Source organism: Zalophus californianus, chromosome 4 (genome assembly GCF_009762305.2).
Source record: "Zalophus californianus isolate mZalCal1 chromosome 4, mZalCal1.pri.v2, whole genome shotgun sequence".
In the NCBI taxonomy this organism is placed as follows: Eukaryota; Metazoa; Chordata; class Mammalia; order Carnivora; family Otariidae; genus Zalophus; species Zalophus californianus.
The window spans coordinates 27458362-27475954 of record NC_045598.1 but is presented as its reverse complement, the minus strand read 5'-3'; the positions used below and the strand labels follow the sequence as shown (position 1 = coordinate 27475954).

Below are 17593 nucleotides of genomic sequence, written 5' to 3'. Positions count from 1 at the left end.
CTTGGAGCAACAATATCCAAATAGATAAAAATAAAATTTCAGGCAGAGATGTTATTGGGAAAAGCAGAACAGGGGATGGAGGGAGAATGGAGAAGGGGCTCAGGCAAAGTCTCCCTTAGGAGTATGAGCTCTGGAGTCAGATTGAGCAGGGTGTGAATATTGGCTCCACCAGTTATTAGCTTTTAAAGGTTTAGTCCCCTGCTAAAATGGAGATAATATATTACTTACCTTGCAAATTTACTCTGAAAGCTAAATAAGATGTTTGCAAAATTCTTGCAACTGTTTCTGTCTCAGGGTAAGCCCCCGATAAATGTTAGCCCCCCATATATGAAGGAGGAGTGCTATAGATGTATATTTGGAAATCATCAATGTAGAAATAGTGAAGTGGGTGGAAATGTGGCTAGACAGATGGGAAAGAAGAAGATGGATAATGGGATCTTGGGGCGGGGGGCAAAAGTGAGTTGAGAAGTGGTGAGGAGGTAAAGAAATAATGAGGAAAGAACTTTTATCTGAACCCAGCTAAAGCTGGAAACTTGGAAGACGAGGCCAGTGGATAAGGTAACTAACTATCCTGGTTTGCCTGGGACTGAGTATCTCGGGACGTGGGATTTTCAATGCTAAAACTGGGAAAGTCCTGGGAAAATTGGGATGAGTTGGTCACCTACCAGGGGATAGGCTCATGAAAGTAACTACTGTGGCCTTTCTTTCTTGGTGCTTTCTGATCTCCTTACAGTAATATTGTAAAGTACCTTCCAGGAGCTTGACTCAACCAGAAGCCAGAGGTCAAGGGAGCTTGGGTAATACAGTGGGGAGAAGTCAGCCTTGCCTGGACAGAGCAGGGTAAGGAATGATAAAGAATGGACCCGCAGGGGGAAAAGATAGTAACCAGCATAATGACAAGGGATTAGAATTGCCTGGCATTAGTCTGACTCCAGACCTTTTATTTTTTCCTGCCTTGTCTAAGGATGGACTGGTAGTTGTTTTCCGTATCCTCAAATTAACCTTATTTTTTAAAAAGATTTTATTTATTTATTTGAGAGAGAGAGAGAGAGAGCACAAGCAGGGGGAGGAGTAGAGGGAGAAGCTGACTTGGAGCCCAGTGCAGGGCTTGATCCCAGGACCTGAGCCGAGGCAGACGCTTAACCCACTGAGCCACCCAGACGTCCTCAAATTAACTTCCTTCCTTCCTTCCTTCTTTCCTTCCCTCCTTCCTTCCTTATTTATTTAATTTATTGGCCTGAGAGAGGGAGCGCGCGCGCAAGAGGGCAGAAGCAGGCTCCCTGCTGTGCAAGGAGCCAGACGTGGGACTCGATTCCAGGACCCTGGGATCATGACCTGAGCCGAAGGCAGATGCTTAACCGACTGAGCCACCCAGGGGTCCCTTAGATTAACTTTAAATAAAATTATAAAGGCTATCTAAGGATATTCTTTGGTATCTGAGCAGCCCATAAAACTTTTCTTTGTCGATGTTCAGTGGCGTGAATGCTATGTACAAGAAGGAGCCGGTAGGATCTAGCTGTTCCAGGGATGGAGGTCCCGGAGAAAATCCCCACAGGTGCCTTCGGTTGCCCTGGGACCTTCTCCCTGCTCACTTCCCGCTTGGAGGGCTTACACCTCAAAATGCGCTGCGGCAAGGGCCAAAGGTCAAAGGCCACCACTCGCCTGGTACCGCCTTGCAAGGCCAGAGGGCCCCTCCGACCCGTAAACGGGACACTCCCAAACTCCCTTAGTTTCAATTGACTGGAGGAGCAGGGACCCGCCAACCCAACCCAGATTATACTTGCGGGACTGGCCGAAGGCGCTTCGTGATTGGTAGGACAGTGTGGAGGGCGTGGCCTCATGAGAAAGGCTCCTCCGGATTGGTGCGAATCCTTAGGGCGGGGCCTCCACTCTGGCTGGGCGCGAAAGCTTGAACAGTGTTGCCTGACTGGAGACCGCGGGAGCAGCTGTACCCAGGCTAAGAGAACCGGAGACCTGCTCCGTTACAGCAAAGCGCCGGGGAAGCCGGAGTCATGACCCGCGAAGTGGTTTCTGAGGTGAGTTCGTACATAGGCCGCCATCCGCAGCTACAGAGGCTTGGCGCGGTGGGGCGAGGTTGGGTAGGGGTCTAGCCGGGCGGAGCCGGTCGCCGAGGATGGGAGGACTACAGCTCCCGGCGTGCACCGTGGCGGCGCGCGGTCGGGTCTGGCGGGATGCCCCCCGCGGCCCGGTGAGCTCGCGACTCTGTGGTTCAGTCCCGCGCTGGGCTTCCCGCCCCTCGGTGCGCTTGGCCGCGTCTCTTGTGGCCCCTGCGGCGCGCGCAGCCGGCTGCCCAGCGGTTCCTCAGCGGGCCCCGCCCGTCCGCCTCCCCTTTGGCGCGTTTCCTGCCGCCGGGGCTCTTCCTTGTTCAGGTCCCCAAAACAGAGGAAGGCCCAGGCTGACCTGGGCCGCTGGGTTGCGGGGCGGGGTTCCCCGGAAATGGACGGCGGGAGTCTCTGGGAATTCGGAATTGAGTGTGCAAGGGGACTTTGAGGTCATGCACGGGACCCCGAGAGACGTAGCAGTCTCTGGGCTTCCCGGCTGGTGGCTGGCTGATCGCTGGCGGGATTGGGCATAGAAGCAGATGATTCCAGACCCGTGTTCTTTCCTGGGACCGGGACTAGGGTGAGACACTAGCCTTGGGAGCAAAATTTAAGAGAGCTCCCAAAAACTCAGTAATTAAGATAGTATTTTAATGCAGTATTTTTTTAAAATAAAAATTAAAGCAAAACCCTGCGGTTGCACTACATCTCACCCTCCCCTAATCCTGGCCCTGTTTCCAATAAAACTTTATTTACAAAAGTAGTTGGGTGACTTCATGAGCCATAGTTTATCAATTTGATTTTTTTTTAGTATTGCACTAAGATATTATCTTGATTACTGAGGTTTTTAAGACTCGACTCTGTCCTCGCGGTGTTCCTGACCCTGACTGTTGCTGATATTGGTACAAATTGCCTAGAATAAAGTGATTAAGAGCATCACCATGTATTGAGTTATGTGGTTACCTAAATTCAGTTTCTGCATCCACAAAAAAAAATCTTACTGCTTTGGATTGTTGGGAGAATCATCAGCACATGCGTGATGATCCTTAGTGATTCCTCAGTACCTGTTACCTTTGGTTATTATTTAAATAATTATACCAAACATTTAAATCAATTTAATAGTTGTTTGAGAAACCATTAAGGTGGGTAGTGCCCTGCTACTTTACAGATGTTGGTATTTACCCCCCTATTTAAGTTCATTCAGAGCCCTAAGGACACCAAGGATGTAGGAGATCTGGCCTCTAGGATCAGCCTGGTCACTACCTGGCCAAGTCACCTAAAAACACACCCGTACTACTTATTATTTTTTACTTATGACTTTTAAAATGGTTTTATTTGGAAAATTTCAAACATAGAGAAACATAGAAAGGCTGGTATAATGAACCTGTTACCTAACTTCAACAGTTAATCAAATCATGCCAACTTTGTTTCATTTATAGTCCCACTCACTTTCCCCCTCACTGGATTATTTGGAAGCAAATTTCAGACTTCATTTCATCCACAAATATTTCATTATGCATCTCTAAGATAAGGGCTTTCCAAAACAGATAATCACAAATATTATTACCACACCTAAAAAATTTAGAATTGTTGCTTAATACTAAATATCTAGCTAGTGTTGAGATTTCATTGACTCATATGTATACTTTCAGTTTATTTGAATCAGAATCCAAAGCCTGCATATTACAATTGTTGATAATGTGTGTGTATATATGTATCTTAACTCCTCCCTCTTTTTTTCTTGCAGTTTACTATTAAGGAAACACATTGTTTGTTTTATAGAGTTTTTCACATCTGGATGCATCTCTGTGATGTTATTTTAACATGTCATTTGGGGTACACTGAGAAGCAGTTCAAACAAAAAACATGTAATAAATGCTTGATTCTTTTTGTTTAGGTACCATTACTCAAAGTAAAGCATTGGTTCTATAGCATTCTTCAAAGGTGAACAATGAATTTTTGTGTTTTTTTGCCCAGTGATTCTTTTTTTTTTTAAGACTTTATTTTTAAATAATCTCTACACCCATTGTGGGGCTCAAACCCACAACCCTGAGATCAAGAGTCACATGCTCCACTGAACCAAGCCAGCCAGGCGCCCCTTCTCCAGTAATTTTTTTTAAATTAAATTAAATTAAATTTATTTATTTGACAGAGACACACAGCAAGAGAGGGAACACAAGCAGGGGGAGAGGGAGAGGGAAAAGCAGGCTTCGCGCCGAGCAGGGAGCCCGATGTGGGGCTCGATCCCAGGACCCTGGGATCATGACCTGAGCCGAAGGCAGACGCTTAACGAGTGAGCCAACCAGGTGCCCCTTATCCAGTAATTGTTAATGTCATCCCTTCATTGAACAATTATACTGGTGTTTTCCTTACTTCAGCCTTACGATCCTATGATTTGTGTGTCATTATGTACTTAGAGCTTTCTGTCACCAGCTGGTTAATGCAAAGTATGTTCTAATTTTCTAGATTCACCTAGAAATCAGTGATCCAAAGCTCGTTTCACAGGAAGAAGCCGATAGCCCTTCAGACAGTGGACAAGGCAGCTGTGAAACAATTGTGCCCCTGAGTGACGGAGGTTTGTAATAGTGATTTTATTTTTAGGAATAGAATAGATTGGATTAATTTCATTATTCTCTTGGTTTGTTAAATTATTCATGTTTAACCTTATTGTTTGTCTTATTTATTATAAAAACAAAATAATAGTGCTTGTACCTTTTTGACATTAACCATTTCTATTATGTTATTGAATAAAATATATAAAATGTTTAGAAGCTACCACCGCCTTGTTGAATGCATTCATCCTTTAATAAAAGGATTTTTAACACCTGCCAGAAGAATTAGAACAACTTTACACTTTGTAAGTATATATAATTATATTTCTCAGTAAGAGACATTTTTCCAGGGAAAATGTTTTTCAAAACCTGTTTTTAGATTTGCTTTGCTACAATCAGTTCTTAGTGGTAGTTACATAATTTCACATGGTGACATAGCACTCGGATAATTGGATGTTTTTGAGGAGCAGTGGGACTAGGAGGAGGGCCAGATGACAGTAGACCCCTAAAAAAATTATGTTTCCTCCAGATTCAGATGAAGAGATATTCGTGAGTAAGAAATTAAAAAGCAGGAAGGTGCTACAAGACAGTGAGTCTGAGAGAGAGGACACAAATGCCTCTCCAGAGAAAACTCCCTATGACAGTGTCGAGGAGGAAAATAAAGAGAATTTATACGCCGGAAAAAATGGAAAAGTCCGAAGGATTTACAAAACTCTGGCAGACAGTGCTGGAAGTGACATTGAGGAGTCTTTGTATCAGGAAAATCTTGAAACTCGGGTGATGCCTTGCTCACAGCAGAGTCTCCAATCTGAAAACTCTGTGGACTTCACAGTTGACAGAAAGATTTCCAAAAAACCCAAATGTGATAAAGAAGGAATTGAAGGAAAGGTAAAATCAAAGAGAAGACTTGAGAAAGAGGAAAAAAAGATGAAAAAAATCAGGCAACTAAAAAAGAAGGAAACGAAAAATGAGGTATATTTAAAAGAATAAATTTGTTCTTTCTAAGGCAGATGAACTTAACATCTTAGAAAAAGTTGCGTTTAGTTCTTGAGGTTTCTGCACTCAGTATAGCTTTGAGGAGGCTCTTGCATTGCGAGTAATGAGATATGTAATTTAAAACTTGTTGGTCTCATTCTCCATTTTGATAAACAGGGGACACTTCCAAATAAATAGGCTTCTGATTTTCTTTTTGAGCACGTGGAGTAATTGCTGCCTCTGATTTGATGAAAATTAACTTTCAGAGGAGAATTTTTTAGGTATCCGTAAGTCAAGTCTTGTTTGCTAACTAGAGAAACCATCCTCAAGTTTTATGAAGTAGTTGCCTAATAAGTATTTAATTGACTTTTCAAAATATATATATACTGTTATTAAGTTGGTTTGGGACAGTAAAATCACAGCATGGACCTCAAAGGGCGACTGTGGGTAGGAACCAGGGAGAATGGTTCTAGAATGCCATAAATGTGTCCACTGATGTAATATGGGCTTTTTATGGCCTGATCAAAATTACCTTATGATGTTGTGAAATATTGGAGTTTGGGTGATTGGATTTTGTTTTTCCTTTATGCATTGTCCAGGAAGATGATGTGAAACAGCCATTTAATGACAGTGGCTGTCTTCTTGTGGATAAAGACCTTTTTGAAACTGGGCTGGAGGAGGAGGAAGAGGAGGAAAATAACTCTGCATTGGAAGATGAAGAGTCATTAGAATCAATAAGGGCAGCTGTGAAAAACAAAGTAAAAAAGCACAAGGCAAGTAGATGATTGCAAAAGAGCTAACCCACTGCTTCTAACCTTTGCTTTATTTTCTAATTTACTGTTGGAACCTTTTTTTTAACTGAAAAAAAAAAATGTGGCAATTGATTTAAGTTTTTTGGCTGTTAATTCTGGAATCAGGCAGTATAGGTGATAGACATGCTAACTTGTGTGGAAGCTAGTATTTTTTTTTTTTTAAGATTTTATTTATTTATTTGAGAGAGAGAGATCGTGAAAGAGAGAGCATGAGCAGGGGGTAGAGGGAGAAGCAGGCTCCCTGCCGAGCAGGGAGCCTGACTCGATCCCAGGACCCTGGGATCATGACCTGAGCCAAAGGCAGTTGCTTAACCAACTGAGCCACCCAGGCGCCCCAAAAAGCTAGCATTATGACTGCCTTCATAGGAATGTTAAGGGAAAAAAACGAGATACTTTGTATTGTATAAGAAGCAGGTAAGTAATGGGGCAGAGATACAAATTTTATAATCCTGTGGCCTCTATGAAATGAACCTAAAGTGTTTCTGGAAAGGTATCAAAGAGAAACAACAGTCAAACATTGTCCTGAGTGTTTGGAAACAGTTGTTCTGTTCTTGCTAAGATTATCTTTAGCTCCCTGGGAGTCATTGTCCCTCCTTAGGGAAAGATATAATAAAGAAGTGTAAGAAATGAGAGCCCAAGCTCCATTTGAGACAGCAAATTTTTTTCTAGGCTTTATATGGATGCTGTAGGTTTAAAACTTTCTATCTGATAATTACTGGCTTGTTATTAACAATGATGTGATGTTGGGATACAGAAGCAATCTTCTGAGTAGGCAATATCCTGTTATTTCAGTTTATTTTTTTTAAAGATTTTATTTATTTATTTGACAGAGAGAGACATGGCGAGAGAGGGAACACAAGCAGGGGGAGTGGGAGAGGGAGAAGCAGGCTTCCTGTGGAGCAGGGAGCCCGATGCGGGTTCGATCCCAGGACACTGGGATCATGACCTGAGCCGAAGGCAGACGCTTAACCAACTGAGCCACCCAGGTGCCCCCTTTTTTTAGATTTTATTTATTTGTTTGACAGAGAGACAGCACAAGTAGGCAGAGCGACAGACAGAGGGAGAGGGAGAAGCAGGCTCTTGCTGAGCAGTAAGCCTGACGTGGGGCTTGATCCCAGGACCCTGGGATCATGACCTGAGCCGAAGGCAGCCGCTTAACTGAGCCACCCAGGCACCCCTAATTTTTTTTATAAAAGATTTATTTCCTTTAGCGAGAGAGAGAGAGCGATCAAGCTCAAGTGGGGGGAGGGGCAGAGAGAGAATCCCAAGCAGACTCCCCTCTCAGCACGGAGCCCCACACAGGGCTAGATCCCATGACCCGTGAGATCATGACCTGAAATCGTGAGTTGGTTGCTTAACTTACTGAGCCACCAAGGCACCCCTTCAATTTAATTTTTGTCCATATTTTTCAACTTGTCATCTTCTCTTTTAGAAAAAGGAACTGTCTTTAGAGGGTGGGGTATGTCCATTTGAAGAAGAAACTGAGTTATCGAAAGGCACCATGAGGAAGGTGAGATGGAGCTCTATATAATTATCATGTTGATTTCTTTCCCCAGGAGATTGTGAATTTCTGAAGGATAAATATTATATCTATCATATTTTCCTGGTACCCAAGATATTGCTTTGTACATAGTAGGGACACAAATATGGATTTTGTTGAGTTAATTCTATATGATATGCAAAATAAATGATCTCCTTGAGTTTATATTGTACTGAACTTATTAGTGCTTACTTTTCTTTCTCCATCCTCTTTTCTTGGAGAGGGCAAACTTTTGAAGCATGAATATCTTTCTGGGTAATAGCATTAATGTAGTCTCACTGTTTGTTTTCTTTAAGGAAAGGAAGGCAGCCAGATTAAGTAAGGAAGCATTAAAAAAACTGCATAGTGAAACTCAGCGCCTTATTCGAGGTAATGTAAACCACTATAGTAACTTTAAGGCAAATCACAATAGTTCTTTGTAAGCTCAACTTAGCTATTGGGGATTTTTTTTTTTTTAAGATTTTACTTTTTTTAGAGAGAGGGAGTGTCTGCACGAGTCGGGGGTGGGGCAGGGGGAGAAGCAGGCTCCCCACTGAATAGGGAGCCTGACACAGGGCTCTGAGATCACAACCTGAGCCGAAGGTAGACGCTTAACCAACTGAGCCACCCAAGAGCCCCTAAATTTTTTTTTTGTAATTTCTACACCAAATGTGGGGCTTGAACTCAGGACCCCAAGATTAAGAGTCACATGCTCTTCCAACTGAGTTAGCTGGGTTCCCCAAGAGGGATTTTTATGTTTTTAACACTCCTAGTATGAATTATAATAAGTTTAGAGTTGATCTTGGTGAATGGCCATTGTTTTAAAGCCCCTCGAACATTAGTGTAAACAGAAAATTTCCAGAACTGTATTAGTGGTAAGGAGGGAGGGTTTTTTTTTAATGGTTTTTTATGGACCGGCTGTATCAGGATCCCTTTGGGAACATTTCAAATATGTAAGTTCTTAGGTCCACAGAAGTTCTGATTCAATTGGCTTGAAGTGGGGTCCAAGAATCTGTATTTTTTTAAACTTTTTTTTTTGAGAGGGAGAAAGAGAGAGCATGAGGGGGGTAGGGGTGGTGGGGGAGGGAGGGGAAGAGGGAGAGGGAGGAGCAGAATCTCTACTGAGGACCCTGGGATTGTGACTTGAGCCGACAGCAGATGCTTAATCCACTGAGCCACCCAGGCACCCCAAGAATCTGTATTTTTATTTTTATTTTTTTATTATTTTTAAAGATTTTATTTATTTATTTGAGAGAGAGAGAATGAGAGATAGCACAAGAGGGAAGAGGGTCAGCAGGAGAAGCAGACTCCCTGCTGAGCAGGGAGCCTGATGCGGGACTCGATCCTGGGACTCCAGGATCATGACCTGAGCCGAAGGCAGTCGCTTAACCAACTGAGCCACCCAGGCGCCCAAGATTTTATTTATTTATTTGACAGGGAGACACAGCGAGAGAGGGAACACAAGCAGGGGGAGTGGGAGAGGGAGAAGCAGGCCTCCTGCTGAGTAGGGAGCCCGATGTGGGGCTCCATCCCAGGACCCCAGGATCATGACCTGAGCCAAAGGCAGACGCTTAATGACTGAGCCACTCAGGTGCCCCAAGAATCTGTATTTTTAAAAAACTTCCTGGATTAGTTTGATTTCACGACTAGGTTTAAAAGCCACTGGTCGGGACACCTGGGTGGCTCAGTTGGTTAAGCGGCTGCCTTCGGCTCAGGTGATGATCCTAGGGTCCTGGGATCGAGTCCCGCATTGGGCTCCTTGCTCAGTGTGGAGCCTGCTTCTCCCTCTGCCTGCCACCTCCCTGTTTGTGCTCCCTCTCTCTCTCTGACAAATAAATAAATAAAATCTTAAAAAAAAAAAAAAAGCCACTGGTCTTCAGGGAGTTCTTTTGTACTTAGATCCTGTCTTTATTAAAGCCAGATTGCTTTCTGTTTCTGGTGATGGCTTTCACTGTACTGTTTAGTTAACTGAATATGAAGTGACATTTCAGAATATACAGTATATGTATCTGCTTGTTTTGTTCCATTTTATAGAGTCTGCACTTAATCTTCCATATCATATGCCAGAGAATAAAACCATTCATGATTTCTTCAAACGTAAACCCCGACCCACTTGCCAGGGAAATGCCATGGCACTACTGAAGTAAGAACTCTCTTTCCTTGTGATTATAATTTTTGTAAATATTCAGTTTTGTAACAAACATCTGATGTAAAAATTTCAGATTCCTCCCTCTTGTAAAACCGATTTAACTGATATCATTATGTGCTGAGATGAGTGTTTCACACTTAGGGTGATTTTGAACTTCAGCTCATTTTCCCTTTTCTAGGTCGTCTAAGTATCAGTCAAGCCATCCCAAAGAAACCACAGACACTGCAAATACAAGTGAGAAGAATAATGACCACCATAGCAAAGATTCTGAGCAGACAACAGGTGCAGGATATGAAATGGAAATTAATGCACTCCCTGCAGCTTCACAGGAACCCCAGATCACTACTGGATCAGATGAGTCTTGCAGTAAGGATTTGATGGGAAGTGAAGAACAAGAAATTCAGGAGAAACAGAAGCAGAGTGATGATAGACCTTCACCCAAGGACAGCTCCGTGGCACAACAGGAATCCCACTTCCTTGGGAAGGAGGACAATGAGGAGTATCAGGCTGGAAGGCTTGTGGCACCTGAACCTCATGCTCTAGAAGGAGAAGAAGGCCTGAAGAAAACAGAAGAAGCAGATGAGAAGGTGGAGGAGTCTGGGCAGCAAACTAAATCAATAATTGTGCCACCTGAAAAAGTGAGGAGGTTCACTCTGGATAGACTGAAGCAACTGGGGATAGATGTTTCCATTAAACCTCGACTGGGTGCTGATGAGGATTCCTTTGTGATACTTGAAGAACCTGAAACCAACAGAGGTAATCCTTTGAATTGTGGGAAGCCTCCAGAGTAGTTTATTCTGGCACCTTTCTATTATTTGCTACTATGGAGGATAGGGAACCCAGGAGGAACCCGTAACCACACGTGATCCTATTCTGTAGATGTACCACATATGGGTAAAATTCTTTTTAGATAAATTTGGCAGGGCATCAGAGTGTTCTCAACCTTGTTTAAAATGGAAGCCTGTTGACAGGTTAGTATACAAAAAAGGTGCATCGCTGTGGTACTATGGTATGACATTCAAAAAAGCATTATTCATTTTTTCACCGTTAAAGGGAAACATTTTGGTTCAATAAATTGTCTGCAAAACTGAATTTCTTTTTTCCCCCACTCATTTAACAAATATTAAGCTATCCACGACATGTGAGGTTCTGTAGGGCATACCAAGAGCAATCTGACATTTATCGTGCATTTAAGCTACTTACACTCTTGTAGGGAAGATAAGTATGCAAATAACAGTAATGCAAGAGAGAAGGTGGAAAGTGACATCTATAATGAACGTGTGTCACTGATGATTGGAAAAAATGAAGGAAAGTGAAAAGTAGTCTTTGCTGAAGGAAACATTTAGAATAAAGTGCTGTGGCAGTTTAGAGGAAGAATTAATTTCTTCCAATAGGTGGTTAAAAGAAGGCTTGAAGAGTAGGTGGATGTAATTACTTGTTCACTGCCTTTCCCTTTATACTGTGAATAGGGAACTTCTGGCTTATTCCTACTCTATCACCAGTGCTTCCACAGTGGAGGACGTATTACAGGCGTTTATATTGGATGAGGGAATGAATGAATGATCCTTCAAGACAGTTCAAATATTACCATATTAGGTAGATTTCCTGACTAGTAGGTAGAATTGGGTGTTTCCTCCTCTGAATTGAGGCAGTATGGCATGATAATTAAGAGCTTAGGCTCTGTAGCAAGACCAAGGTTTGAATCTGGACTGTGCTACTCACTGTTTAACCTTGAATGTGCTATTTGAGCTCTCGAGCCATCTTTTTTAAGGAAAAAAAAAAAACCAGTTCACAGAGCTATAGTGAAGATGTGTTGAAATAAGGCAGAGAAATAGATAGCATAAGGAAGCACTCAAATAGTGGCTCCTAGTTCTATTATTAGTGAAATTACTTACATCGTAACCATAACAGCTTATGGTTGGCAGGTGCTCTTGTCATCCACAGTATCTAGTGTGTAAATTATGCCCAGTGAGTCTTTGCTGATTGAAGCGGTGGGCTTTTTGGAAGTGGAGAAGACATTCTTGGAAGGGACAGAGTAATCTCTGCATGGTGCATATGGGGAGGATGGATAAGTCCGTTTGACCAGAGCAGGAGGTGGAGTGAAATGGTTGTGTAACAGAACCAGCATAGCTCCATTGGCAAAGAAGCAGGGGAATAAGCTGTTGTCCAGAACACGGAGGGAAAGTTTCGTCATGTGGGACTAGAAATTACCTAAACAGTCTCAGAGTAAGAGAGGGGGAGGAAACATTTCTTAAATACTTAAAATACTAGCTACTGTGAGTTTTTTTTTTATTTGGGATTTGAAGCTCTCTAAATGGTTCTGGACTGAGACAGGAAAGGGAAGAAACCTTTTTTTTTTGAGTACCTAGTACATCAGACACTGATAGATTCTTTATTATTGTTCTTAATTCTCACAGCCCCAGGTATTATTTTGCAGTGAAGAGATGGAGACTTGGAGAGGTTGGGTCATTTTTCCAACATTACACTTGGCTTATATAGGGAACTAGCACAGTGCCTGGCACATTGTAGGCCTTTATTTTTTTATTTATTTTTTTAAAGATTTTATTTATTTGAGAGAGAGAATGAGAGATAGAGAGCACGAGAGGGAAGAGGGTCAGAGGGAGAAGCAGACTCCCCGCTGAGTAGGGAGCCCGATGTGGGACTTGATTCCGGGACTTGATCCCGAGACTCCAGGATCATGACCTGAGCAGAAGGCAGTCACCCAACCAACTGAGCCACCCAGGCGCCGCCGTAGGCCTTTATTTTTAACTCAAAATATGTTTTCCTTCAGAAATAGTATTTGACGTGAAAGTTGGGTTTCCATGCCAGCCAGTTCCATATGTATGAACTTAGGATTGACTTTTATTTATCCGTGCAATAAACTTTTTTCTAGCATGGTGTCGGATGCTGTGTACACAAGACACAGTCCCTGCTCTTATGGAAGTTAAAGTCTAGTCAGAGTGACAGGCAGGCACACAGACCATTACAACACAACTAGATGGTAAGGGCTGGGTATACTCTGAACCTAGAGGAAGGGTACCTCCCTTGGAATACCTCGTGGGGAGTCAGGGAGGCTTCTGAAAGGAACCAATACCAGAGCTGAGTCCTGAAAGCCGAGTAGGAGATACCAAGGCAGAGAGCTGAGGGAGGGCATTCTTGGTGGAGGGAACAGACCCGCAAACGACCCAATGGTGACAAGAGAGAGCACTGGGTGTTCTGGCGAACTGGAGTGAAGATTGTAAAGGCACTGAGGATGGGTAACCAGAGGCCATATCTCGCAGGGCTTTTAGGCCATGGGAGGAGCTTGGACTTTCGCCTTTTGTTAGCAGAGGACCACTGACAGATTTTTAGCAAAGGAAATGATCCAATCAGATAGTCATTTTGGGAAGTTCAATCTGGTGGCTAGTAGGGTGGACAGGGGAAGGGGTTAAGAGTGAAAGCAGTAGGAACAGCTTAGTTTCCTTAACCTCACATAGAATAAGGTTTCCATGAGAAAAGGCACGTAGATCTCAACTTTGGGGTGCCAGAAATGTAGGACTCCTGCTTCCTGCAATAGTGTAGGTAATAATCTCTGCCCTTAATTCCTCTACTTTCTGGACTAAGAACAATGGGAATGAGAACAGTTTTAGATTCAAGCTGCTGCTGGTGGAGACCTGAGCTGGAGCAGACATGAATGGAGCTGGACAAAGACTGATGGAGGGACAGGAGCTTGAACAGGGATTCTAGGGTGAGGGGGGAGATGGTTGAGTCATGTAGTAAAAGGCAAGGAAAGTAGGTGCCCAGGTGCGTTGGAGATGAAGAGCTTTAAGGAACCTGACTTTTTCCAGAAGAACGAAGGCAACTCCTCTGCCTCACTATTATTTTAGGTCCCAAGCAAATCTTCCTCCACATCCATTTGTTTTATTTTGTTGGTGCCAATAATGACCTGCTTATTTCTGTTACCTTTCCACTTCCATTTCCCCATTGCTTCCAGCCTTACTGAACTGCTATAAAAGCGGGTGCAAACTCACATCTTCTCTCCCTACATGTCTGTTTGTCATGTAAACATACTATCCTTTGGAGCTGGATTTTTGCTACTAATAATGCTAGGGACTCAGAATGAAAAGATTTCCTTCCAGTTCTTCTGTTCCCTTCTAGGGAAGGAAAAACCACATCTAGATGCTAACCCCAAAACTACTAAAATACAATTTGAGTGCATTTTAGAAAAAGAACCAAACTTGGAGTGTTCTGGACATTTTATATGGAAGAGAAGGCACGTGAAGATATCTAGATCCCTCAACCCTAAAGGAATCTTTTCTCTTTATAACTGTCAGCTCTCTCTTTTTTTTTTTTTTAAAGATTTTATTTATTTATTTGACAGAGAGAGACACAGCGAGAGAGGGAACACAAGCAGGGGGAGTACGAGAGGGAGAAGCAGGCTTCCCCGCGGAGCAGGGAGCCTGATGCGGGGCTCGATCCCAGGACCCTGGGATCACGACCTGAGCCGAAGGCAGACGCTTAACGACTGAGCCACCCAGGCGCCCCATAACTGTCACTCTCTTAAAACCACCCACTATGGTATGATGTCTTAAACAGAGGCATTAGGTGATGGTGCCAGGTAGCAGCTAGCTAAGGGAGAGAGGAGGAAGAAATTCTGAGCTACTGTAGCAATGGGGAAGTGGGGAGAGGCCCTATTGCCATTGGGCCACTGAACTTACTGCTCCCAGTATGTATATTCCCCTTTGTATGCAAGTTGCGTGTGTGGTATAGAGGCCACCTGTAAGCAGGATTTCCTTTCTGATGATACTGATTAGGCTAGTGTAACAGTTTCACCAACAGACTTTTCCAGTCCTGCTGCTGAGTTATATCACTGACTGGATGGATTGTAATTTTTTTTCCCTTTTTTTAAATGGACCTTGCCCATATTTAGTAAGATTGCTAATTAATAGTGAAATGTTCAAAATAGGGAAATTTTAAAAAAGAGGCTGGAATCTATGAAAAATTAAGCCATTGAATGACTGATAATTATGGTGTTGGTTCTACCAGTTTAATACTTTTTTTTAAGAATTGCATACTGGGCGCCTGGGTGGCTCAGTTGGTTAAGCGACTGCCTTCGGCTCAGGTCATGATCCTGGAGTCCCAGGATCGAGTCCCGCATCGGGCTCCCTGCTCGGCGGGGAGTCTGCTTCTCCCTCTGACCCTCTCCCCTCTCATGTGCTCTCTCTCTCACTCTCTCTCAAATTAAAAAAATCTTCCAAAAAAAAAAAAACAGAATTGCATACATTTAGGGGCGCCTGGGTGCCTCAGTTGGTTAAGCAACTGCCTTCAGCTCAGGTCATGATCCTGGAGTCCCGGGATCGAGTGCAGCATCGGGCTCCCTGCTCAGCAGGGAGTCTGCTTCTCCCTCTGACCCTCCCCCCTCATGTGCTCTCTCTCTCTCTCATTCTCTCTTTTTCAAATAAATAAATAAATCTTAAAAAAAAGAATTGCATACATTTATCTGAAACTAATACATTATATGTTAATTGAATTTAAATTTTAAAAATGAAAAAAAGAATTGCATACATTTAGAAACTTCGATTATAAATTTCTACCCTAAAATGGTTTTTTTGTAAGATTTTATTTATTTATTTGATGGAGAGATAGCACAAGAAGGCAGAACGGCAGGGAACCTCACGTGGGGCTCGATCCCAGGACCCTGGGATCATGACCTGAGCTGAAGGCAGACGTTTAACCGACTAAGTCACCTAGGTGCCCCTACCCTAAAATGATTTTTGAAGTATATTGAGGAAGAACAATGGCAGCATTTCATTAGTTTAGTTAAGTTATATGAATATGAATTTGACATAGGTGTTAGTAGCAAAGGAGTTTTTGGTGTCTTTGGGTGTTTTGATTCCTGCTGCAACTTTGTTGAGCTTAAAAACTTAGCTTGTGATTCTTAACTGGAATCTTAAAGGAAAGAGTTTAAGCATGGCAAACTGACATACTGGTTGGTCTTTGGATCTAGAACTGGAAGCCTTGAAACAGCGTTTCTGGAAGCATGCTAACCCAGCGGTGAAGCCCAGGGCTGGTCAGAAGGTGAATGTGAACATCATAGTGAAAGACGTGGACACTGATGGCAGGGAAGAGCTGAAGGCAGATGTGGTACCTGTGACTTTGGCAGCTGAGAAGCTGGATGGAGCAAGCCACACAAAGCCAGGTATTTGAGTTCAAGGTTTGGTTTGTCTGATTCCTTACACTTTGCCCTCTGGCAGGTCTTTATGGCTACTGAAGACCCTGTAGTGAAAAGTTCTAGAATCTCTTTCCTTGGACACTTTGGAGATTGGATAGCAGTACCTGTGGCATGATTCACATGAGCATTGCTTAGATGTGTGGGGTGGGTAAGATGACTTTATTTCCACTTGTCTTTGTCTTTTTATAAAAAACAATAAAGGTGCCTTTCTGGCTCAGTTGGAAGAGTGTGCAACTCTTGATCTTGGGGTTGTGAGTTTGAGTCCCCCATGGGGTGTAGAGATTACTTAAATACATAAAAAACTTCAAAAATAAATACATTAATTAAAAAATAAACTCCAAATATCCATTATAGAAAATACAAAGAAAGAATAAAGAAAAAACTTCTACGATCCTCTATCAGAGACACCTATAACTATATTGTGTATCCTTTTTGTAAAAAAAGATTTTATTTATTTGTTTATTTTAGAGAGAGAGCATGGGCACGAGCTGGGAGAGGGGCAGAGAGAGGGAGAGGGAGAGAGAATCTCAAGCAGACACCCTGCTGAGCACAGAGCCCCACACGGGGCTTGATCTCACAACCCTGAGATCATGACCTGAGCCGAAATCAAGAGTCCATCACTTAACAGTCTGAGCCACCCAGGCATCCCTATTGTTTATCCTTTTAATCTCTCTTTGCGTGTTTGTATGTATATGTTTTTAGAAACAAACAATAATGTGATCATACCATGCATTCTGATTTCTAATCTACTTTTTTGTTTTAACAATGTCTGTTGTCCCCACTTCCACTTTGAAAGTACAATTAATATATCACATAGAAAAAAATTAAGACACTGAGGAAAATGTATGAAATGGAAAATTAGTCTTCCTAAAGGCAACTCTTGACAATTTCTTGTATCCTAGGAAGTATCCTAGGAAGAAAATTCATATACATACACCAGAGTGTGTGTGTGTGTGTGTATGTGTGTGTGTGTGTGTGTGTGTGTGAGAGAGAGAGAGAGAGAGAGACGGACAGACATTGGATACTCACTCTCTGCCAGGCACTGCTCTAGGTACTTTACTATAAATAACATCAGTATCCTTATTCTATATATGAGGAAACTGATATACAAAGCATTTAAACAACTTGCTCAAGTTTACACAGCCTGTGAGTAGTAGAACCAGCAGCCTAATCCAGACCTCCTAACTTCAGAGCTCAGATACACATTATATTGTTTTTGAGGGTTTTTTTAACAGCTGCATAATATTCCATTGTGTGACTATAACATGATTTGTTTAACCATACTCCTGTTAATGGACATCTTGTTTATTCCAGT

General features: G+C 42.7%; 1 protein-coding gene across 1 annotated transcript in view; it reads left to right on the top strand.

Moving 5' to 3' along the window:
• Positions 1–1875: 1875 nt before the first annotated feature.
• The window catches only part of CLSPN (claspin), a 40321-nt gene continuing 24603 nt past the window's right edge, over positions 1876–17593 (top strand). Inside the window, exons 1-9 of the mRNA XM_027604964.2 lie at positions 1876–2036; positions 4527–4635; positions 5142–5584; positions 6187–6360; positions 7832–7909; positions 8236–8308; positions 9953–10061; positions 10246–10823; positions 16054–16245. Coding sequence (XP_027460765.1) covers positions 2013–2036; positions 4527–4635; positions 5142–5584; positions 6187–6360; positions 7832–7909; positions 8236–8308; positions 9953–10061; positions 10246–10823; positions 16054–16245 — 1780 coding nt within the window. The 5' untranslated portion in view covers positions 1876–2012. The remainder of the gene's footprint in view (positions 2037–4526; positions 4636–5141; positions 5585–6186; positions 6361–7831; positions 7910–8235; positions 8309–9952; positions 10062–10245; positions 10824–16053; positions 16246–17593) is intronic.